At 50.9% G+C, this 23416-nt stretch overlaps 3 protein-coding genes across 9 annotated transcripts in view; 2 read left to right on the top strand and 1 right to left on the bottom strand.

Annotated features, from left to right (window-relative positions):
* Positions 1 to 903: 903 nt before the first annotated feature.
* Positions 904 to 12216, top strand: Apeh (acylaminoacyl-peptide hydrolase). Of its 2 annotated transcripts, none has more exons than XM_008853171.3 (22): positions 904 to 999; positions 1075 to 1207; positions 1658 to 1784; positions 3414 to 3507; positions 3609 to 3684; positions 3773 to 3936; positions 4101 to 4238; positions 4334 to 4425; positions 4499 to 4539; positions 4625 to 4746; positions 5642 to 5702; positions 6892 to 6989; positions 7634 to 7685; positions 8825 to 8913; positions 9311 to 9449; positions 9921 to 10004; positions 10084 to 10164; positions 10657 to 10745; positions 10857 to 11047; positions 11158 to 11260; positions 11345 to 11451; positions 12051 to 12216. In XM_008853171.3, the coding sequence occupies exons 1-22, from the start codon at positions 988 to 990 to the stop codon at positions 12067 to 12069; spliced, it is 2112 nt and encodes a 703-aa protein (XP_008851393.1). In that variant the 5' UTR covers positions 904 to 987; the 3' UTR covers positions 12070 to 12216. The 2 variants fall into 2 exon arrangements, with proteins under 2 accessions (XP_008851393.1, XP_008851392.1); XM_008853170.3 differs by lacking the exon at positions 12051 to 12216 and adding an exon at positions 11540 to 11795.
* On the bottom strand, positions 12212 to 16817 carry Mst1 (macrophage stimulating 1). Of its 2 annotated transcripts, XM_029556151.1 has the most exons (18): positions 16709 to 16817; positions 15908 to 16055; positions 15718 to 15830; positions 15520 to 15634; positions 15305 to 15441; positions 15106 to 15226; positions 14886 to 15004; positions 14519 to 14711; positions 14269 to 14399; positions 14078 to 14180; positions 13837 to 13973; positions 13724 to 13759; positions 13527 to 13635; positions 13288 to 13365; positions 12989 to 13135; positions 12801 to 12907; positions 12564 to 12703; positions 12212 to 12437 (listed from the first exon to the last, which is right to left on the bottom strand). In XM_029556151.1, exons 1-18 carry the CDS (start codon positions 16800 to 16802, stop codon positions 12276 to 12278), a joined length of 2190 nt encoding a protein of 729 aa, XP_029412011.1. In that variant the 5' UTR covers positions 16803 to 16817; the 3' UTR covers positions 12212 to 12275. The 2 variants fall into 2 exon arrangements, with proteins under 2 accessions (XP_029412011.1, XP_029412012.1); XM_029556152.1 differs by lacking the exons at positions 14078 to 14180; positions 14269 to 14399.
* Positions 16818 to 17609: 792 nt separating this feature from the next.
* Rnf123 (ring finger protein 123) overlaps positions 17610 to 23416 on the top strand; it is a 30607-nt gene continuing 24800 nt past the window's right edge. For 4 of the 5 annotated variants that reach the window (XR_003847059.1, XR_001872918.1, XR_003847060.1 and 1 more), the window contains exons 1-3: positions 17633 to 17720; positions 19542 to 19711; positions 19990 to 20074. Coding sequence is in view for 2 of the 5 variants with exons in the window: in XM_008853175.1 (XP_008851397.1) it covers positions 19630 to 19711; positions 19990 to 20074 (167 nt within the window). In the remaining 3 variants the exon portion in view is untranslated. Of the gene's footprint in view, positions 17721 to 19541; positions 19712 to 19989; positions 20075 to 23416 lie in introns of all 5 variants that reach the window. The other variant, XM_008853173.2, reaches the window with a different exon arrangement.

The raw sequence follows: 23416 nt of genomic DNA, 5'->3' as shown, positions 1-23416 counted from the left end.
AGATAAGAAGGCACTCATTCAAAGGGACCCAGGGCCTTGAGGTTTGAAAGTCCAACCAGCCAGACTCAAGCTAGATGGACATATCTACCATTGCCCAGCGGCCCTTGCCCTCTGCTGTCACCTAAGCCAACTCAGAAGAGCCTGCCTACCTACCTGGGCCCTTTCCACGGGAAACTCCAGTCTTGGGTGAAGTCTGACCCCACCAGGCCCTCTCTCTGCTCCTGGGGAAGGTTGAGACCCCATCCGCTCACGACCCCCAGCAAGGCGCAGCTGAGAAGGCAAGGTGAGGGTTGTGGGGACCGATAGCTTTTGGGGCAAGCCTGGTGATTGATAAGCCGAGGCAGCACCCTGGAGAGTTCAGCACCGCCCCTCTCTGCCCCCGCGCCCCAGGGAACCGCGCCTTTTCCTCCTATCTGCCCGAGATCTTCTGGGGCAAGGCCGGGGACGGTCTGGGGAAGGTCTGGCCTGCAGTAGTCGGGGAAGGACCCCCATAGTCAGCCCCAGGGCCACAGGAGACCCGCGCAGATGTCCCGCACTGCATCCTAACGGTTTCATCGACCCGCTTTTCTCAGTGCTCGTCTTTTCCCGCCCCTCATCCTCAAGAAGTCATTGGTTTGCGTTCCGAGTGCTGTCTTTGCAGCCTTCCATTTCCAGTCGGGTCCCTCAACACCAGCTCCAGTGCTCCAGTACTCCGCAGCCACACGTCCACCCTCTCCAAGATCCTACTGCTTCCGACTCCCACTTGCCCCGCCCTCTCCAGAAAGCCCGGCTCCTTAGCTCCAGGCCCCTCCCCGCCAGGACGGCTCCCTCGTCACCCCGCCCCCTACCAGCTAGGTCCCGCCTCCTTTCCACAGACCACACCTATTCCTCAAGGCCCATCCCCTCCCATGCGCCCCCGGCTGTAGCGGAAACTGGCGGGACCGCCTTAAGTCCCACCCCCTAAGCCTCACTTCCAGGTCCTAGGACTCTGCACCGATAGGACGGACTATGGAGCGCCAGGTGAGGGCTCGGCCTGCGGCCCCGGTGGCCTCTGCAGCCCGGGCCGAGCCTGACCCTGGTGTGTCCCCTGCGCAGGTGCTGCTGAGCGAGCCCGAGGAGGCGACAGCGCTGTACCGGGGCCTTAGCCGCCAGCCCACGCTGAGCGCCGCCTGCCTAGGCCCGGAGGTCGCCACGCAGTATGGGGGCCTCTATCGGACTGTGCACACTGGTGTGTAGACCGAGGGAAACTGGGTGGTGACGGGGCCGTGCTCTCAGGTAGAGAGATGGGGAAGGTGGAGGGCTCGGTGCTTGATGGTGCACCTGAGTGCGTGGAGGAACCCGGGCCTGGAGAGGGCACCGGTCTTCGGCTCCTAGTTTCCTGCACATGAGTGCATGAGTTGAACGTATGGACGGGTTTCCAAGGTGTGGGCCTTGTAGAGCTCTCTTTTACCTCTCCATCCCATATGAATGTCATGCTGCTCTTAAAATTTTAGGGGCAGTAAGTAGTGGGTTCTCTCCAAGGAACTGTCAGCTTAGGCTCTGGAAGCTTAGACTTGGTTATGATCAGGTGTTGTGAAGGGTGTTTGGAGACAGATTGGGAAAGGTAGACCTTCTTGAGTAATGGGCAGTGACCCAGACTGGTCAAGACAAGTTGAGCAACCTCTTGCCTCCCTTGCAGAGTGGACCCAGAGAGATTTGGAACGCATGGAGAACATCAGATTCTGCCGCCAGTACCTAGTGTTCCACGATGGAGACTCGGTGGTGTTTGCAGGGCCTGCAGGCAACAGTGTGGAAACCCGGGGGGAGTAAGTGTGAGAGGTGTTTGCAGATAAAACCACAGTCATCTGCTGTGCCAGCCTTTCACAAATGCCTGCCATGTGACCTGAGGGCATAGAGCTCTGTACCTATCTATCCCCTTCAGGGACAACTTTGGATAGCATCAGGGGAGAGGAGAACCAGGTGCCTACTCCATGGAAGCTTATTTGGTCTCTGGTGATATGGACTTAAAAACACTGGAAGATTGTTCCAAACTGAAGTCCAGACCCACAGTGGCCTGAGAATCTGGAGAGAGTAGAGTCACTATCCTAAGGAAGAGAGACAAGGCCAGTTGGCTTGGGGTTAGCATCACCATCCAGTGGGAAGGAAAAGGCTTTTACTCACTGTACTTACTTGTGGTAAACACCCTGGAAGTTCTGAGAGTCTCCACATGCTCTGGCTATACTGTGCCCCTCTAGTGCTTTCATTTCAGGTTGATGTGGGAAGAAGTTACGCATTCCAAAATGAAGCACTGGAGCAGGGCACAATGGAACATAGTTGTAATCCCAGCACTTGTGAGGCAGAGGCAAAGGCAGGGGTGAGGCCAGCCTGGGCCACATAGTGATTCCTGTCTTAAAAAAAAAAAAAAGCCAAATCAAAGACTATGAGCATCCCTAAAGAGGGCCTGCTTCAGGAGCTGGTATGGAATTGAGCCTCAAGAATCTTGTCTCCAGGCTGGAGAGATGGCTCAGTTGTTAAGAGCACTGGCTGCTCTTGCAGAAGACCCAGGTTCAGTTCCCAGCACCCACATGCTGGCTGACAACCATCTATAACTCCAATTTCAGGGGATCCAATGCCCTCTTCTGATCTCCATAGACATTGCATGACACAAGTGCACTTACACACATGCAGGCAGTATACTCATACATGTAAAATAAAAATAATACAATTTTTTGTTGTTGTTGTCTTTTTGAGACAGGGTCTCCCTGTAGCTCCAGCTGTCCTGGAACTCACTATGTAGACCAGGCTGGCCTTGAACTCACAGAGATCCACTTGCCTCTGCCTCCTGAGTGCTGGGATTAAAGGTGTGCGCCACCACACCCGGCACAATTTTTTTTTTAAGAAAAAGAATCTTGTCTAGGAGTCAGCTAGGAGCCATTTTCCATTGCTGCCTCACTGATCTTGCAACATCCAGCTAATAAAGGCAAAGGAAGAAAGAAAAGAATATTGGGGCTGGAGAGGTGGCTCGGGGGATAAGAGCACTTGCTGTTCTTCCAGAGGACTAAGGTTTGGCTCCCAGCACACATGTAGTGTGGTTCTGGCTCTGTCATCGTCTTCTGCCTTTTTCAGGCACACACACCAATAAATACTGCCAATCAGAACACTTGTAGAAATATAAATAAATCATTTAAAAGAAAGAAAGAGCTAGGCATGGTGGCTCATGCCTTTAATCCCAGCACTTGGGATGCAGAGGCAGGTGGATTTTTGTGAGTTTGAGGCCAGCCTGGTCTACATAGTGAGTTCCAGGACAGCTGGGGCTACAAGGAGACCCTGTCTCAAAAAAAAAAAGACAAAAAAAAATAAGGACTCTTGTCTAAGAGGTGGCCAGTAAGGGGGCAGGCAGCACAGGGCTATTTTGGGGTGGGACATAATCCTGACCTGCTACCCCATGTCCTCAGGCTACTGAGCAGAGAGTCTCCTTCAGGCACCATGAAAGCTGTGTTGCGTAAGGCTGGAGGCACAGGTCCTGGGGAGGAGAAACAGTTCCTAGAAGTGAGTATGTAAGGGATGAGATGGCAGGTGACAGAGTTTGGCCCAACAGATAAAGAAGGCTCTGTTGAGGGGCACACATCCTGATACCTAGATATCCTCAGGTCTGGGAGAAAAATCGGAAGCTCAAGAGCTTCAACCTGTCAGCACTGGAGAAACATGGGCCTGTTTATGAGGATGGTGAGGCACCTGGCTGGTAAGCAGGCAGGGTGGGAAGAAAGGGCAGCCATAGCTTTGGGCTCCCCCTGATATCCCTCCTTGTATCCAGACTGCTTTGGCTGCCTGTCCTGGTCATACTCAGAGACACACTTGTTGTATGTGGCGGAGAAGAAGCGTGCCAAGACTGAATCCTTCTTTCAAACCAAAGCCTTGGACATCATTGCCAGCGATGATGAGATGGCGAGGCCAAAGAAGCCAGACCAGGCCGTCAAGGTGCTTGTGATCTGGCAAGGCCGTGAAGGCCCTGCAGGGCATCCCTGAGATGTAGTGTACTTCTTTCCTGCATTGCACCTAATGGACCTGGGGAGGTACTATCTTCTAAGAGGCAGGGCAAGATCTTGTAGACACACTGGGCATTGAGTATCTTGTATTTTCAGGGGGATCAGTTTGTGTTTTATGAAGACTGGGGTGAAACCATGGTTTCAAAAAGTATCCCTGTGCTCTGTGTGCTGGATGTCGAAAGCGGCAACATCTCGGTGCTTGAGGGCATCCCTGAGAATGTGTCCCCTGGACAGGTCAGCAGTAACTCGGCCTATATCCCTCCCGGAGTCTGGGTACCCTGCATAAACATATATCTTGTTTGTACCTAACTTTTTGGTCTTGTTTATAGGCTTTCTGGGCCCCTGGGGATACAGGTGTGGTATTTGTGGGCTGGTGGCATGAACCCTTCCGGCTAGGTATCCGCTTCTGCACCAATCGCAGGTGAGGAAGTGGGGTAGGGCAGGGGACTCTGCTGTTCAGCTGACCATGGAGCTGAGTGTCTCTGTCATTCCAGGTCAGCCCTGTACTATGTGGACCTTAGTGGAGGAAAGTGTGGTAAGTGGCTGGTACCTACATGTGCTTTGCTGACACATATTAGCCTCACCAGTCTGTGTGATACTCATATTTCTGTTTGGCCCAGAACTCCTGTCAGATGACTCCCTGGCTATTTCTTCTCCCCGGCTGAGCCCAGACCAGTGTCGCATTGTCTACCTGCAGTATCCATCTCTAGTCCCACATCATCAATGTAGCCAGCTATGCCTGGTGAGCTGGTGGTGAATAAGGGTGGGAGGATGGTCAGGTCTGGAGAGATGGCTCAGCACTGGCTGCTCTTCTAGAGGACTCCCTGGTTTGGTTCCTAGCACCTACATGGTGATCACAAGTGTCTATAACTCTAGATCAAGGGATCTTATGCCCTTTTCTGGCTTTCATGGGTACTGCACATGTGTGGTACGCTTACATGCAGGCAAAACACTCACATGTGAAATAAAAATGAACCTTTTTGAAAATAAAAAAAGGAGAAAGGGCCAGAGATCCCAGCACTGGGGAGGCAGAGGCAGGTGGATCTCTGTGAGTTTGAAGCCAGCCTAGCTGAGTTTGAGGCCAACTAGGGCTATATATATATATATGTAATATAGATAATATAGACATATATATTATATATAGAAGGTTTTTTTTTTAAAGAAAGGGATAGTGACTGAGAGCTGAAGCATTGGCATTACCTCCCCTCAAGCCCTCAGTGAATGCCCTCCTGTTCTAAGTGTAGAAGTGATATATTCTGCCTGCCCTTTCAAGGAAAGACCTGAAGGCTTGAGAGTACTATCAGGGCTCACCACCTCAGGAACATCCTCCATCTACAAGAATGCTTGTCTCTCAGTTGTCTGCAAGTAGTCAGGGTGTGTGAGGACCTGAGATATAGTAGGAAGTTACACAATTCCAGCCATTGCCCAAGACGAGCTCTGGGTTTCTGTTTTCACTTTCATTAAAGGGACCTACCTGAGGCCCTTGTTGGACATCTGGTCTAGACTTCTGTAAATGAGATCTATCAGGTTCCCCTCCCTCCTAAGGCTATCCAAAACTGTCACTGAATGGGCTAGATCTAGAGCTCTGTGCCTAAGGGTCATCCCCTGATGGGCCTGACTATTGTATTCTTTTACAGTATGACTGGTACACCAAGGTCACGTCAGTGGTGGTAGACATTGTGCCTCGGCAGCTTGGAGGTGAGGGATGCCTGACTGGGGGAAACCAGTAGAGTGCTGTCTGTTCTATCCATGCCCAGCTCTTCCTTCCTGGGTTCCTTTGGAGAACCACTCTCCTTGCTAAGCCAGTCCTGTGTCCAGCCTCCACAGGGGTAGAAGATGTTACTGATAGAAAGTCATTGGCTAGCCCTAAACTAGATCAGAGTAGCCCAAGTTGCTTGGGGATTTAAATGATTTAATTCATGTACTAAAGCTCACAATTATATTTTTGTTTTTCCATTGTCTGGTTAGAAACATTGCCTTTCAAATGAGTCTCAGAAAGTACATTCGTTTGGAGTATTATACTTGAGAAACTCTGGGCCCAAGAGTGTTGTGTTACTCTATATTCCACCGCAGCCCAGCAACATTTGTCCAGTCTAAGTCAGCTGATTTGGGAGGGTGGCTCTTGGCTCAAAGGCTCCTGTCTCAACCATAGGTGTTTACAGCTCTGCTTACAATCCTAGACCACCCTAACGATATAAGAGATGGAAGTCTTGTTTCCTCAAACCACTTAGAAAGTTCCAAGATCTAGTGGGCAAGTCCAGTGAACAGTTATAGGAATGCAGTAGAGATATAGATCAGTGGTAAAGCACATGCTTATCATGTACAAGCAAGGTCCTGTATCTGGTCCTCCACATACATGCTTCTTTGGGTTGCAAAGATGCAGTAATAGGGACCTAGTCTGAACCTCAGCTCTGCCCATTACTGTGCATTCTTGGATAGTGCTCTGGCCTCCCTGAGCTTCCACTTCTTCATTTGTGGAAGAAGTGGTTATCTCCCTCTTCCTAATAGTATTATAGTGAGGATTAAATGAGTGATGATATTAAAGAACAGGGTTTATTGAACCACTGTGATCAGCACTACAATGGACAGAAATGTTATCTTGGTTAAGGCATTTGATGTCAGAGGCCAAGAGGGAGCAACTAATAGGGAAGTACCCACATTTTTTTTTTTCAGTAGCTCTTTAGCTCTGCTTCTTTTGGGTCCTTAGTGGTCCGCCCCCATCCTTACTCAGTAAATTCCGTATCACCAAGGTGCCTTGATGCCATTCTTCTACATATCGCAGGGATCCTGGGTGAATTCCCCAGGATCAACAGCCTGGCCTGCCTCATAGTCTTTATCCCCCAAACTTGCCCTCTTGGATGTAGCTAAAGTCTTTCCATCTTTGCAGAGGACTTCTCTGGAATCTACTGTAGTCTTCTACCTTTGGGATGCTGGTCAGCTGACAGCCAGAGAGTGGTCTTTGACTCAGCTCAGCGTAGCCGGCAGGTAAGAGCCTAATTGTGTTGAGAGGCAACCCCTAGGATCATCTGCCAGGGAGTCTGGGACCTGCGGCTGTGTGTGTGTGTGTGTGTGTGTGTGTGTGTGTGTGTGTGTGTGTGTCCGCGCATACCTCAATGGAATGCCTAGCCCGAGGGTCTCACTAGCCTCTTGAAGCCTTGCTTGCCTTGTGCTGGACTTGCTTTTCCTTGAGGAAGTTAGATGCCCTGGTCCCCCACAGCAGAGTGCTAGGCCTATTTTTCTAGCTGAAGATGCAGGGCTGTCTCTGCAGTGGGTCCCTGAACACTTTGTAACAGCTGTTGATGGAGACAATATGAATCCTAAACCCAGGGATGGGGTGAAGGTACCCATAGTGTGCCAGGCTTATTTGGGGTATGATATCATTTGTTCTCATATCCTGCAAACAGGGCTCAATGATATTTCTTACCTTGCCTAGGGATAACCAGTAAGTCAAAAAGGAACCAAGACTTTCCAGGCCCTCAGACTATTCTCTAGTACATCAAGTGGTTATCATCATAGCTACTACAGCCCTAGCCTGGCCCCAGGATCCCCAAGAAGGTAGAAAGGAAGTAGGGATAGGACCCTTAGGGCTCCTGGATGTGGTGCCACATGTGACCTTTCCTTTGCTTCAGGACCTGTTTGTTGTGGACACCCAGACGGGCAGTGTGACCTCCCTAACAGCTGGTAAGCAGGGATTTGGCAGTAGGGGTGATGGCAGGGCTAATGAGTGAACCAGCCAGGTAAGGAGTGGGGCTAGATCTGGACATGGGGCAGCAGTGACACTCTCAGCCATTTTACCACTGACTTTCGCAGCTTTGCCAACAGTCCTCTAAGGATCTTGCCCATGTAAGCCCTTACCTAGTCAACATACAGCCACCCATTAGCACTCACCTCTGTATGCTGTGGCCCAGCCTCACCATAGCCCCACCCCTGCTCTAAATCCTGTGTACCTCTCTCTTGCTAAGATCTCTCAGTCATCTTCCCCCTTCCCAAACCTTTGGTGCCCTATCCCAGGCAGAGGCAGCTCTGGCCACCTTAGGACCCAGGAGAAACCTGTGTTGGCTCCCCTATTTTCCCCAAACCCTAGGCCTGGTATCTGCCTCTGAAATGGCCTTTGAATGCTCCACCTGCCTTGCCTCTACCTGCTCCTCCAGAGAGCTACCAAAGTTGGGTTTTTTTGTTTGTTTGTTTGTTTGTCTTTTTGAGACAGGGTCTCCCTGTAGCCCCAGCTGACCTGAACATACTATGTAGACCAGGCTGGCCTTGAACTCACAAAATCTGCCTCCCAAGTGCTGGGACTAAAGGAGTGTGCCACCACGCCTGGCTGTTTTTTTGTTGTTTTTTTTTTAATCCCCAAAGTTTTATTCTAATTCTTCATCTCGGGCTTGGTATATAACTCAGCGGTAGAGTGTTTACCTGGCATACACAAGGCCTGATGCATGTAAATAAATAAATCAAATAAATAAACCTACATATCATCACATAGGTGCTGATCAAGAAGTGGCTTAGATCCCACTCTCCAGTCCCACTTCTACCCAGTTCCTTCAGCCAAACTGATACCTTTCACACTGTAGTTGTGGAAGTGGGTAGAATACCTTGGTAGCCTTGTGTATTCCTAGGTCTGGCAGTTGTTGAGCACAGCCAGTGTCTGCTAGATAAACAAGGGACTGAGCAGGAGGCTCAACCCAGGGCACAGGTAGTTGGGTGTTTGTAAGAAGTACTCATCTAGGTTGAAGGGTCACTTTTTCATAGAGCCTCCAGCTGGGAGCAGGTAGGGAAGTGATGGCTCCTGTCAGGTACTTAGTGGCATCTGCTTCCTTCAGGGGGGTCAGGTGGAAGCTGGAAGCTGCTTACAATTGATCGAGATCTTATGGTGGCTCAGTTCTCCACTCCCAGCTTGCCCCCAAGCCTGGTGAGTATTGGTGGGTTCCAGGCTGGGAGGCAGGGGTTATGAGCACCCAGGCCAGAGAACTAGGCCCAAAGGCTGGCCATGGCTGGTTAGCATGTAGAGGGGCAGAGACTTGGATCCAACCCTGTATGATCCATAGGGCCTGGCACTCGTGGGTGGGAACTAGAGGCTAGCATTTGTTCTGTCCTGTACAGGGTGCCTACAAAAGTGCCCAGTCCTCTGGTATTCTAGAATATAGGGAGACAGAAGAAACAAAAAGCCAAGAAACGTGGTAATAGAGGTGTTGTTCATATGTGGGTATATGTACCTTGGCATATACCACTCAAAATAATCTATGCTATATCCTTTGGAGGTGGGTCATGAAAGCTGGTGCCTGTGACACTTTCCTTCCACTTGGCAGAAAGTTGGGTTCCTGCCTCCTGCAGGGAAGGAACAATCTGTGTTGTGGGTGTCCCTGGAGGAGGCTGAACCCATTCCTAACATCCACTGGGGCATCCGTGTGCTACACCCACCTCCAGACCAAGAGAATGTGCAATATGGTAAGCTGGGCCAAGGGTAGAGGGATACCTTCTCCAGGTCCCCAGCACACAGTATCCTGTGGTAACCCTTCTTAGTTCACATTGCAGGGTTTCCTAAGATTTCCTATAAAAAGTTTTCTTAATTTTCATGGGGAGGAGCATCCAGGGAGAGCACCTTCTGTGGGTATCAGTATGGGGTACCACTAAGGCACATCATCTGTGGTGAAAAAACTAAGGCTCAAACAAAACAGATCACATACAAGGCTTATATGACCACTTTATCAGAATGCTGACTCCTCAGACATTGGGACTGTCTGACTAGGCTAGAAGGAGTACAAGATTGCAGAGGTCTTTGCCTCATAGCACAGGCTGCCTTGGCCAGGCTTCTGTTTCACTGGTCAGCCTTAGACCTTTAGCTACAGATGAGACCTTGACTGGGGAAGCTCCTGTGAAGTAGCACTGGTCTTGCTGACTACTGCCTTCTTCTTACAGCTGGCCTTGACTTTGAAGCAATCCTTCTGCAGCCCAGCAACCCACCAGATAAGACCCAGGTGCCCATGGTGGTCATGCCTCATGGTAAGCATCTACTTAAGAGCCCTTACCATCCTACAACCCCTCCTAGCTGGCCTTTTCACCCTGTGTTCCCTGTTTGCAGGGGGACCTCATTCATCCTTTGTCACTGCCTGGATGCTGTTTCCAGCCTTGCTTTGCAAGATGGGCTTTGCAGTACTACTAGGTAAGTAATAAAGCACCTATTAGGGTTTGGTGAGGTGATGGGATAGGCCTGAGCTATAGGGCCTTTCTATAGCTTGGTTATTTCTTTTTTTTTCTTTTTGAGACAGGGTCTCCCTGTAGTCCCAGCTGACCTGAACTCACTATGTAGACCAGGCTGGCCTTGAACTCACAACGATCCGCCTGCCTCTGCCTCCTGAGTGCTGGGACTAAAGGTGTGCGCCACCATGCCCAGCTTAGCCTGGTTATTTCTCTACAAACCACTACCAGGAATTGCCCTGACCCAGCCTGTGGCTCTATAACTCAGTGATCATGTGCATTAACTTGTAACTTCATGGAAAGGGTGCTGTGATCTTTGGGTAGCAGCCTCATATCTCTTGGTCACTTCCCCTTAGTAGTCTATGATTCAGCTGATCCCAGGGCCCAATTCACAGGTGTGCAAAATGGTGCCACAGGGCTGAGAATATTGTCTGACTTCCTTGTCCCTCACCTTTAGTGAACTATCGTGGCTCCACGGGCTTTGGTCAAGACAACATCCTTTCCCTCCCTGGCAATGTGGGCCACCAGGATGTGAAGGATGTCCAAGTAAGAGGGGGCTGGGGCTTCTGGGCAGGCTGGAGGCTGAATTATCAGGGGCATGGCTCTCCATTCAGCTGGCAGGCAGCTGGCTGCAGCATATTCTGCCTCACCCTGTAGTTTGCAGTGGAACAGGTGCTCCAGGAGGAACACTTTGATGCAGGCCGTGTGGCACTTATGGGTGGCTCCCATGGCGGGTTCCTGTCGTGCCACCTGATTGGTCAGTATCCAGAGACCTATGGTGCCTGTATAGCCCGAAACCCTGTGATCAACATTGCTTCCATGATGGGCTCTACTGACATCCCTGACTGGTGAGTGTATATGATAGGTCCCTGGCATGCCCTTCTTTCTACCCCATATTGCCGTGGAGTTCCTACAGGCACGAGAATTCCTAGGGCTGCATCAGCTTGGTCTCTTATAGGTGTGTGGTGGAGGCTGGCTTCCCTTATAGCAGCGATTGCCTACCAGACCTCAGTGTATGGGAGGAGATGCTGGATAAATCACCTATCAAGTACATCCCTCAGGTACCCAGCCCTCTTTGTACATGTTGCCCATCCATCCACAACTCAGGGCCTAGCTCACCAGTTTTCTGCTCCCTACACATCCAGGTAAAGACACCAGTGTTACTGATGCTAGGCCAGGAGGACCGGCGTGTACCCTTCAAGCAGGGTATGGAGTATTACCGTGCCCTCAAAGCTCGGAATGTTCCTGTTCGGTGAGTGCCACAGGATAGCCCTGACAGCTGGTGGGCATACAGTAAGAAGGGCAGAACCCTTCAACCTCCAATGTTGCTGCCCACACAGGCTCCTGCTCTATCCCAAAAGCACCCATGCACTATCAGAGGTGGAAGTGGAATCAGACAGCTTCATGAATACTGTGCTCTGGCTGCACACGCACTTGGGCAGCTGAAGTTCTGCCATTCTGGGCAGCCCATGTCACACTTTGCTCTTGGTGAGCTCCAGGGTCTGGCAGAGCAGCTGGGCTTTCTGAGCTCTGGACTCTGTGGATGAGTGGGCAGAGGAATATGGACACATAGTTATAATAAATAAGGACACAGAGTCTGCTTTGTGCTGGTACTTTGTACCAAGCCATCCCCAATCCCAGCCCAAGCCCTGGAGTGTAGATACTCTAGCCCTTGGGTGTGGGCTATACAAGGGATTCATCTGTCTCTAGTGTTAGAGAGGAACTGTTAGAGACCTCAGCCCCTGCCTGTCCTGGCCAACCAAGACTCTGAACCAGGATATCTGAAAGGATAGCTCTTTCTGCTCTAGTCTTTCAGCTGTAAAGTATTCTTCACTACCCTTCTATTACCAGGAGTACATCTGGAAGATGAGTGAGACCCTGCCCTTCCACAGTGCACACAGGCTCAAGTCTTTCCAGGGTCAGAACACCCAGCCCAGCTGATCTTGAGCCACCCAGACTCTTGTAAGAGTCACCAATTCATTCCCTAGAAGCAGAAACTAAGAAGCACTCTATACAGGCACAGAGAAAAGGCGGCTTTATGTTTGACAGGAAAAAAGCAAAGGATCAAGGCCAGATCTACTCCAGCTGCATGACCTTGTTAATCCAGTCCACAAAAACAGACACACGTGTGAAGATGGCTGGCCAGTGGGGCCGTGCACACACTCGATTGGGGATTATAAGTCCTTCCAGGACCCAGCAGTTATGAGTAAAGCAGGCAAGCGGGCCCCCGTAGTCACCCTGGTAGGTAGAACAATAGTGAGGGCTCTGGACCATGACAGTGACTTAGGCCCCCTGTGGTGATCAAATAGTACATTTCCAGCTTCCCACACCCTCCCTGAGTGGTCTAGGAGTCCTACCACTGACCTCACAAGCCCCTGTAGGGACCAGCAATCCCTCGGTGCACATCTCGCTCTCCTGTACCTGTCCTCGGTGCTTCACATTACATTCCTGGTTGGAGATGACCTTCATTGAGGCCACATGAAGGACTGTGTTATTACTTGTACCTGGAGGGAGGAGAACAGTGAGGAGAGGAGCCTTTGGGCAGAAACCAGGGCTGGGCCTCCTAGCCTGAAGCAGTTCATGTCTGCACTGTGCTCCTACCTTTGGATTCACCCCAGCCTGCAATCTCACACTTGGTCCCTGGAGGCACCACATACTGCTCAGGAGGCAGACAGATCAGGGCCACATGATGGTTCAGGGTCACAGGTCTTTAGCAGGAATAATGGCACTCAGGGTCTATGACCACAAGGCCTAGCCCCACCTCACACCCACTCAACTTGTCTACATACCTCTCCAGCTTGAGCAGGACAAGCTGGGAGCCTACAGGTCCACATACTGTCTTGGCTACTGGGACCTGCTGCAGGTTTGACTCCCCATGCTGTGGATTCTGGTTGATTGTCCCTAACCATACCTCATATCCTATGAGAGGTTCATGACTGGAAGAGAAACTGCTAGATTATTCTCGACTCTTACTCCACTGTCTCATAGTTCCCTTGTTGGCTTCCCTGGGACAAGTGGTGGTGGTGGGATGGTTGGCAGGATGGAGGCAAGTGGGGAGACTGGGTCCCTAAACCCAAAGGAGGCTCACCAGGACCAGACGCATTGCCGGGCAGTTAGTATCCACTGCTCCTTCACTAGGGACCCTCCACAGAAATGCTGGCCCTGTCTGAAGGAGTAGGGATCAGGAGTAGTAACAGTCCTAGAGCACATGCTGGACCTGCCACTTCTGGCTAGGACCTCTGGGACCAGGGACAGGTATCCATCCTCTACTGACATGACCACAGAGCCTCAGCCCCTCTCTTGAGGAGACAAACACTTTTGCCTCACCGGTTCCGCAAGCTCACTGTCCAAGGTGAGGTCCCAGGATGGCCCCCCACCACGCGAAGATTGTTCCTCTTGTCCACCTTTTTGCCACACTTTTCAAATTGCACCTGGTCTGGGAATGGTTTGAACAGGATGAAACCATCTTTGGTGGAGTGGGTAGGGGCAAAGAAGCTCCACCCACAAGTAGCCCAAGCCAGTACCTGGGGGGTCCAGAATGGATGGTGGCTGGTCATCATCTGCAAAACCAAGTTCATCAGGTTAAGGAAGCCAGCCTTTGGAGGTCGAACCAAGGAGATGGGCCTTCAGCACTCACCGCAGCGGTGTAGGGCACAGTAGTCAAACAGGGTCGCTGGGTCCGTAGTATAGCACCAGGGTCCATGGCTATCCCCATCTGGATTTCGGCAGAAGTTTTTCTCCAATCCAGCTTCCGGTGCTGAGATAGGTGTGAATCTAGGAGGGAAGAATAAAACCGATAGCAGGCTCAAGTCCCAGAAGCTAGGACATGTTGCTTTAGAGTTAAGGCCCAATCTGGGTTTATGCGCCCACAGATTTACTGTGGCTTGTGTGGTGTCTCCGCCGACCAGTGTTGGCACTGGACGCCCTTGCGGGTCTTGCTGACCAAGCCGCGGTACTGTTGTCCTGAGCCGTGATAGCAGCCTGTGGCGGGTGGGCAAGAGCTGCAATCAGTCCTGGCTCTCTGGCTCAGCGATTCCTGCCCGACCCTGAACCCCTGCTCCAGCCTCACCCTCTGGGGGCACTTCCTCTCTGCAGCGTGGGATCTGGTGGCAGAAGGCCACGCGCAAACCAGGTCGCGACGTGAAGCACCAGGGCGCCTCCGAGCCGTCAGGATTCCGGCAGAAATTCTCCCTAAGGTCCCTGATCAGACACTTCCCTTTGCATGGGCGGAGTCCCCGCCTTTGGCTCCACCCAGGCCCCACCCTCAAAGCTCCACCCTCACCCAAAGCAGACCACCTCCAGCTCCCGCCTCTCCTCACTTGCAAGCATATTTCTCCGGCACGAAGCGGTGTTGGTGCGGGCTCTGCGCGTCCCAACGCTGGCAGGGCACACCAGCAGAGGTGGTATTGGTTGTGCCTCGATAGTCTTCGCCTTTCCCGCGGAAGCAGTTTAAAGCTTTGCCCTTGTGCTGGTGTGCTTTGGATCTTTGGATGGGCCGTGGCTGGTTGGGCTCTGACCAGAAGCTGGGATTGGTGCTGTGACTGGGTTCGCCTTTCCCGGGTTCTATACTTAACAGGCGTGGCTCTACCCGCGGCCTGTTCCTCCCCCAATCCTGTAGAACCTCCCCCAATCAAGCCACGCCTGCCAGTTCCGTGTGCTTTCCTAGGCCCTGTCCCTGCGGCCTACCGCAACTGGGGAGGTTGCAGAATTCTCGCTCGATATGTGGGTCTGTGGTGTAGCACCAGGGCCGCTCAGATCCATCAGGATTACGGCAGTAGTTGTCTTTTAGACCTTTGTCCAGGAAACTGGGGGGCGGTAACTGGGCGTAAACTAGACCCTGGGATTTTGGCCCCGCCCCTGTAGGCCCGAGCTCCACCCCCAACGTGAGGATTCTGCCCACGCGTACTTGCCAGGCTGGAAGGGGTGCGAGTGAGGGTGCTGCAGGTCCCAGCGTTGGCACTCGCGTCCCGACTCCGTTCGGTCTACCTCCCCGCGGTAATCCTCGCCGTTGCACCAAACACAAACAGCTGGAAACAGCGCCAGTGGGTTCCTGGGTAGGAGTAGACCTGTCCCTCCCTCCCGAGGCTTGACCCTGTGCTGATTACCTTCCCTGCAGGACTTGATGCCACAACTCTGGAAACGCACAGTATGATTTATTGTATAGCACCAGGGACCTCTGGGGTCTCCATCAGGGTTCCGACAGAAATTCTTTTCCAGGCCATTCTTTGGTGTGGGTGTATACCTGTAGGTAGAGAGCCTCACTAAAGTGTATGCCAGGAGAATTCTGTCTGCAGGCCTAGTGGGAATGGGTCTGTCTCACTTGTGGTCATTGGGGAACTTGTGGCTCCAGGCTTGGCAGGGCAGGCCATCTGCTGTCCTGGCCATAGTGCCCCGGTAGCTGACCCCATTGTCCATGATGCAGTTCCGAACGTAGTCTGGAAGCAAGAGAGGAAAGGTCAACAGGGACTGAGGCTGCAGGTCCCTATTATCCAGGTTGCTCCACCTCACAGCCACTTGCCTTTCTTCTGGAAGAGATCACAGAGACTAGAATGGTGCAGCTGTATGTGGGGTGAGTACTGGGTCCATGGCAGCAACTGGCAACCATGGCTACTCATGTTGTAGTGGAAGGCCCTGGGGAGCAGGTACAAGGTTACCCAGCAGCCCAGATTCTCATACCTCCAGCATATCTATGTCACTTAGACACTCACCGACAGTCCAGAAGGGACCCACAGCGCCTAGCACACTCCTCAGCATCTGCCACATCCTCCTGCCAAGGCCCTGGCACCACTGTATGTAGAAGATTCTTTAGCTCTCGGCCCCGGAGCAGCTGGAAGTCATTCAGTGGTGAGCGCTGCCCTGTGGGGTGAGCACAGGTTAAGTGACCATGCATATCACTGCATATATTTTGTCACGTTCTATATTTTGCTCATCCAGGGGATCGATTTCATGGCCTCTGGGATGAGCCTTATGTGTACTTTCAAGGGTCTACCTAATCCCCAACCCCTGCATAGAATTGGAGAGGCAGACCCAGGCATAGAGGTTTAATAGGCCAGGCATTAGGCTGAGGGCTAACATATCCACTCCATGAGAATTCGAGGGATGGCACTTCCTCTATGAAGCTTGCCCTATCTCATCTCTCAATTGAGAATGCTTGGACTCAGAGCTATGACCCCTACCCAGGGATGGGCCCAGCCTATCATTCTGACTCCAAGTCTGGGCTTTCAACCAGCATAAAGGCTTATTAAGCTATTAAGATCCAGCTCAGGAGTCATTTCTGTGTTCATCTGTGCAGTCCCAACACTGCCTCAGTGCTACAGCACACTCTGTAGCACTATAGGCCTGATCAGGCAGTGTATATATGAATCCCAAGCCTTCTTGACTGTGCTCAAGAGGCCAAGGTCACTGATCTCTGCCCAGTAGGAAAGTAAATTCTGGGCAAGAATAGTCACATGGGCCTGGGACCAACTCCCTCCTGAAAGTAAAAGGCGATGAGGGTGGGTGACACTTACCAAAAGCCCATGAACATTGTGTCAGAAGCAGCAAGAGTGGGAGCCACCCCATCCTCCTGGCTGGAGGCTGCACTGTGCCCCACCACAGCCCCATCCCGGAAATTGTGAAATCTATCCCCACAGGATTGGGTGGCTCTGACTCCACACCCCCACTCCAACCATGCTTGGGCCTGACTGAGACCAGGTGACAGGAGCCAGGGGGTGTCAGACCTCAGGTCCTGTGGGTTAAGTTCAAGGGCCCTCTTCTTAGTGAAGCTAGACCTCTGAGAGGCCTCCCTATTTAGTGAGCAGGATTTAGGAGGGTTCTGTGGGAACTTATTAGGCACCCTGGGGTATAGGGTAAAGCCTCCCTGTAGCCTACTCTGACCAAAGGCAGTAGGAATTTTCCAGGATCTTGATAGTGACATTATACTTTTCTGAGCCTCAGTTTCTCCCTGTAAAGTGGGGAACATAACCTCCCCACCCTTAAGGCTTCCTCACCCTTTTTAATACTGCTTTATCAGTTGGGTCCAGCTGTAGGCAGATCACACCACACCCCTGGCAGTAGATCCTAGGGAGGCTCACTGCCTATTAGATGTATCATCCCAGGGAAGATAAGCAAGACTTCCCATTGGGTCTCGGGGTGGGGGTGGCAGGTAGCAGGTTTGCTGACAGACGTGGCCTTTCAGATATTCTTGGCCAGCCCTCATCCAAGCAAGGTAGGAGTTGAGATGGTGACCTAGGGATCCCGGTTAGGACATAGCCTCCTGCTACAGTTGGGTTTAGGAACACCCCCAGAAAAGGCGGGGGATTTGAGACAGGTGGCTCTCCTGGCGAAATAGAAGTGAACAACCCGGCGGAACGCCGTGGAAGGTTTTCTCTAGCAATAATAGCCTGGCGCGGGTTGTGTCTGTGCGCGTGCGCGGCTGGAAGAGCGGCGCGCGAGCGGGCACGCGGTTTGGTCCTGGACGGGCGCCGTAGCCGAAAAGGCTGGGCGGATGTTGTGAGCCGGTCGCGGCAGCTGAGGCTGTGGGTGAGTGAGGGGCGGCCCGGCTTTGAGCCGGGCGGGGCCCGTGGCTCCCTTCGAGGCCAGGCCCGACCCAGTACGGCAGCGCCTGCCACCGGGAGGTGCTGCGTACTGCGGAGTAGGACTGGGCTGGAGCTGGCCTGACAGGTCCTCTGGAGCTTGGAGCCAGGCGGGGACAACCTGGGGGAGCCCTGCCCTGCCCTTGGCGTCCTTCGCCTCCCAGAGTCGGGTCGGTTCTGAGCCTGGATCCTTTGGGAGGGCTGGGTTGGACTGTAGTGGCAGGGAGTCCCCCGGGCAAGCGCAGGTTAGCTTCTGAGTCCCCAACGTTTGACACCCAGAGTGGGCGTCTGGAAGGTTGGCTTCCAGGTGTGAAAGATCGCGTCCAGTCAGTCCTGCAGTTGTTCCAATATAAGAGGCACTGGTCGTGAATGCCCACCGAGGGGTCTCAGTGGGTGGCATGGCCGGAGAGTCACTTTTCCGACCTAAGCTGGTGCAGATAGACAAGGGTTTGTGGCGGGTGAACAGGGCCTGTTTGGGGTGTGATAAGAGTGGACTGCAGAGAGAAGGGCTGGCTCTGGCAATTCGGAAAGGCCAAGTTCTAGACAGGCGCTGAGGGGACTTTCTGTGGTGGCGGAGATGTACTGCACCTGTATTTGCCAGTTTAGTGCAGCCACATGTGGTCACCAGACTCTTTCCCAGGACTCAGGAGGTAGAGGCAAGCAGACAGATATCTGTGAGTTGATTAGCCTGGCCTTTATAGCAATTTCCAGGCCAGCCAGAGCTACATAGTAGAAATCAGAAAAGGAAGGAAAGGCATTCATTCCCCATGAAGTGAACAGTACAGAGAATTATTTGAAATTGTGTTTAGGGAATGTGTTATAAATCTGCCAATGAGTCAGGCGTGGCACCAGACATGCCTTTAGTCCCAGCATTCAAGAGATAGAGGTAGGTGGATCTCTGTGAGATAGAGGGCAGCCTGGTCTATGTAGTGAGTTCCAGGTCAGCTTGGGGCTACAGGGAGACCCAAAAAAAAAAAAAAAAAAAAAAAAAAAAAAGAAGAAGAAGAAAAGAAAGAAAAATGGCTAATGTAATACGTATAATGTGTATAATGTTATGAAATACTCAATCTTTAATCTTTTAAACTTGAAGAACTACATGTGGCTCCTGACTGCTGTGTTGTACAGCACAACTATCTAAACTGAGTCAGACACCAGGGATTTAGTGCAGGTTCTGGAGCAGCTGCAGCAATAACATGCAACATGAGGAATGGACAGCAGTAGAAGACCAATAGAATGATCTTGGCTGGGGTGGTACATGCATGGGGTAGGGAAGCCATATATATGTGTGAGTGGAACAAGAAAGCTGGTGGGACTGTAAACAGGAGAAGGGAGGAATTGGGCTAAGTAAAAAAAATCTCAGCCTTGGGGGGAGTGAGAGGGACTGTGACCGAAGATGGCCAGACTGGTAATGGACTGTACTTGAAAGAATGTCTTATAAAATCCTCTCTTTTAGATATCAGCCGAACCCAGTAACCAAGATAGATAAATGAGTTTTTTACTCTAGGCGATCTCAGTTTGGAAATTTTGGTCTTGTTTCCCCAGAGCAAAGCATTTAGTTACGGTTCAGCAAACATGCCTTGCATATGCTCTCTGCTAGTTCCTCAGGGGCACTAGGACAGAGGGTGGGATGTGATGGTGCTGCCACATAGGCATAGACCCATCTACCCAGCAGGGCAGCTGGGAGCCCATGCTTTCCCCCACCCTAGGTTGGTGTGTATGTGAATGTGCATTGTTCAGCTTTACCTCCCAAGCCTTCCTACCATTTCAGGACTGAGGTCTGTGTGGCCTTTTGACTGACCTTGAGTAGACACACTCTGCATCTGGCTCAGCCTCCAGGACCACATGAGTGATGAAGGATGGCATCCAAGGGGACTGGCATGTCGTTCTCCCGCAAGAGCTATAGACTGACCTTAGATGCTGAGAAATCCAGGGTCACAGGTAAGGGCTGGCAGGGCAAGGCAGGAGGTTCTTTGTGCTGGGGTAAGGAGAAGGAAGGGGAAAATATAGCAAGGTCCCAGGTCCAATGAACCTCAGGCCTTTCATGCCTCTTGTTCCTGTGAGCTAGTTCTTCACCATCAACCATGGAGCAGTACATCAAATGTGGTTGCTCTTCTGACACCTGTGGCTGCCCAAAGGCCAGACATTTGTGGAATAGTAAGGACCAAGAGCTGTTCTAACCACTTGTTTCTTTTTCTCCCTTTTGAATTATGATCCAGGCATTGTGCATGAGAAGCTACTGAATGACTACCTGTACCGCATCTTTTCCTTTTCTGACCACATGCCCCCTGTAGCCACCAGCAGGTATGGCTGGGTGGGTACTCCCTGTCCACTGCGTTGGGCCTGACCAGAGGCTGGAGGCTGCAGCTGCAGGGAAGGGCAGCCTGGCTTGGGCTTTGTTCTCACTTTGCTCCTGGCTGAGAGACCTGTGGCCAGAGTCTGCCTTCTGGACTCTATTCCTCTCTCCAGACAATGCTAGTTCCTTCTCTCTTGGGGGTCCAGGGAGGTTAATATATGCACTTGACCCTCTGTCATGCTCAGCATCTGGCCCTATGTGTACCTGCCTGCACCTCTACTCTGCCCTGGCTCCTTGTAGCCTTTCTTGCAAGTTGAATGCATTTAAATTTAGTCTGTATAAATGTTAAAAGTAGCAGAAACTGCCGGGTGTGGTGGTGCACGCCTTTAATCCCAGCACTTGGGAGGCAGAGGCAGGCGGATCTCTGTGAGTTCAAGGCCAGCCTGGTCTACATAGTGAGTTACAGGACAGCTGGAGCTACAGGGAAACCCTGTCTCAAAAAGACCAAAAGAAAAAAGAAAAAAAAAGTAGCAGAAACTTCAAAACTAATAGAAGCAAAATCTCTTATATTGTTATTTAAAGATGTGACCATTTGAATACAGATTCTGCTGTATATCATAATTTAAAAAACTTTAATGCCAGGGCTGGAGAGATGGTTAAGTGGTTAAGAGCACTGACTGCTCTTGCAGAGAATCTGGGTTCGATTCTCAGCACTCACACGGCGGCTATGAACCATCCTTAACTCCAGTTCCAGGGGAATCTGAAACCCTCTTCTGACCTCCGTGGCATTGCATGACACGGGTGCACTCACATACATGCAAGTGATACACTCATGCACATAAAACAAAAATAATAAAACATTTTTTTTAAGTAAAAACAAAAACTTTAATGCCTCTTGAAACTTTTTGCCCTGTATGGTGGCACATGCCTATAATTTTAGCACTTGGAAGGCAGAGTCAGGAGGATTGCAAGTAAATGGACTGCTTGGTCTTCATAGGGAGACATGGCCTCAAAAAAAAAAATACTATTTTTTTTCTTATTGTGTAATAATTGGCACAAAGTAAACTGCCTGCTTATAAAAATATTCAAGATAACAAGTTGTTTTTGTTTTTTGGGTTTTTGTTTATTTGTTTGTTTTGAGATGGGACCTTATTGGATAAGCCTGGTTGGCCTGGAACTCTCAGTGTAGACCAGAGTGACCTCATGCTTGAGGGGATACCCCTGTCTCTGTCACCTGAGTACTGAGATTACAGGCATTTGCCACCAGGCCCAGCATATGTGTGTGTGTGTGTGTGTGTGTGTGTGTGTGTGTGTGTGTGTGTGTGTACATGTTTCGGGGGGGTCATGCTTGCCGCACAGTGTTACTTGTGGAGGTCGGGACAACTTGTAGAGTTACTTTTCTTCCACCTTTATGTGGTTTCTAGGGATTGAACTCAGATCATCAGGCTTACATGGCAAGTGCCTTTACCCACTGTACCATCTTGTTGACCTCAAGTCCAGCTTTTTAATTTTTTAATCTTTGACAATTTTATGTATGCATACAATGCATCTTTCTTCTTGTTGTTTTGAGATAGGGTCTCCCTGTAGTCCCAGCTGGCCTGGAAGTCACCATGTAGACCAGGCTAGCCTAGATTTCATAGAGGTCAGCCTGCCTTTGCCTCCAAAGTTCTGGGATTAAAGGATTGGGCCACCATGCCTATCTTGCATACAATGTATCTTGACCATATCTCTCCCCTTACTCCCACCCCCATCCCCAAAAGCCCAGCTTTTAAAGGCAGCAATCTTAACATAGATATGGTATGTGAAACTATCAGGAACATCAAGGTAATGAACATATCCCTCACTTCTAAAATTTGATGGAAATTCAAGTTCTATTTTTTAATCATATTATTCTATGACTATTTTTCCGTAATACATTGATTTTGGTAGACATTTTTTAGGGCTAGAGTTTTGCCATGGCCCATACTACTGCCCTCATTTGGAGGGAATTTTGCTTTTGTAAACACAATTATGAGGGTTCCCAGGTTAGCTAAACTCTTTGACCCATATTCACTTTGTTTTTAAATGGACTCTTGGTATGTAGCCCAGGCTGGCCCCAAATTCATAAGCTTCCTGCCTCAGCCACCCAGGTGATAGAAATTACAAGGATGTACCATCATGCCTATTCTGTAATCACTTCTTTTGGGCAAGGGAAGTTTGTGACAGGTTCTCAGTATGTATCCCTGGCTGACCTGGAACTTGCTGTGAAGACCAAGCTGGCCTTGAACACACAGAGACCTGCCTGCCTCTACAATTGCTGGGATTAAAGGAATGGACCACTATACCCAGCACTTTGTCATCACTTTTAAGACTATTGCCAATTTTTCTACAGGTTCATGTAGGTCTTCCTACATGAGCTACACTTCTACTTATGTGTCCCCTGGGCAGCCTGGACTTTTCACAATCTCTGTTCTTTGAGTAGGCCCCAAAGGCAGCCTCATTGCCTGTTCTATTTAAGTAGCATGGTAGTCAGAAGTTTCCCACTTGTGGGGGGTTCCTGTCTACAACCCCAACTCCTGTCCTGGTCTTATCCCAGGGCCATCTGATCCCTACTTCATGTGATACTACTAGCAGATGCTGCTGCTAGTCCTGTGGCTGCCAGGAGGGAGAGCAGGTGGCAGAGCCATCAGTCAGTGGTTATGGATATGTAGAGCTCTGGGCTAGGACCTGGGAAATCCCAGAAAGGGCAGGCAAGGGTTGGCCAAATGGACAGTGCAGAAGGTACCCAGTGGAGGCTATCTCAGAGCCACTGCCCCCAGCTGTGTACCATGTGCTGTTGGCATAGGTACAAAGTATGTCCCTCCTAAGTCATGGTTATGCAAGAACTGCTTTTGAGAAAGCCTCCTTTACAAACCTTGAGCCTGTTGGGGTATTCGGACATGGGCTTGCCTTCGGCCTTCCATGTTACTGGCCGGGTAGCCCATTATATTGCTGGCATCTGACCTTGGCCTGAGGCTCAGCAGGGGTGTGGAAGGGCCTTTGCACATATTCACCTCCTGCAACTCAGGGTCTATATAGTGTCTTACAGAAGGAACATATGTGGTTTCTAAGCCTGGGTCATAGCTTCCTTGTGGGAATTGTTACTTTGGCCCATCTCTAATCCCTTTTAGAACTTACTGTCTAGGTAGATGAGTAGTGTGGGTGCTGAGATTAAAGGGAGAAAAATAGGTGCTGGCAGTCTATGAACTGAATCCAGATGGGCATCAAGCCTCTGCTCTGCTGAGTCCTGCTGGCGGTTATCATTCTGCTGCCTGCTATTCTTAGAAGCTGAGCTCAGGTCAGAGATGACCAGCATTAAGCAGTTCATGTTT

Source organism: Nannospalax galili, unplaced genomic scaffold (assembly GCF_000622305.1).
Source record: "Nannospalax galili isolate Female #2095 unplaced genomic scaffold, S.galili_v1.0 scaffold786, whole genome shotgun sequence".
Classification (NCBI taxonomy): Eukaryota; Metazoa; Chordata; class Mammalia; order Rodentia; family Spalacidae; genus Nannospalax; species Nannospalax galili.
This window is presented reverse-complemented; position numbering and strand designations above follow the sequence as displayed.

Bases quoted from the DNA above. Each gene is read 5' to 3' on its own strand.
- Mst1 (XM_029556151.1), bottom strand. From the start codon at position 16,802: ATGGGGCTGTGGTGGGGCACAGTGCAGCCTCCAGCCAGGAGGATGGGG. The intron at 16,056-16,708 runs GTAAGTGTCACC...CTCACCCCACAG, and splicing joins ACAATGTTCATGGGCTTTTG to GGCAGCGCTCACCACTGAAT. The intron at 12,438-12,563 runs GTCAGTGGTAGG...TCTACCTACCAG, and splicing joins TCCCTACAGGGGCTTGTGAG to GGTGACTACGGGGGCCCGCT.
- Apeh (XM_008853170.3), top strand. The intron at 1,208-1,657 runs GTGTGTAGACCG...CCTCCCTTGCAG, and splicing joins CTATCGGACTGTGCACACTG to AGTGGACCCAGAGAGATTTG. The intron at 4,540-4,624 runs GTAAGTGGCTGG...TGTTTGGCCCAG, and splicing joins CCTTAGTGGAGGAAAGTGTG to AACTCCTGTCAGATGACTCC.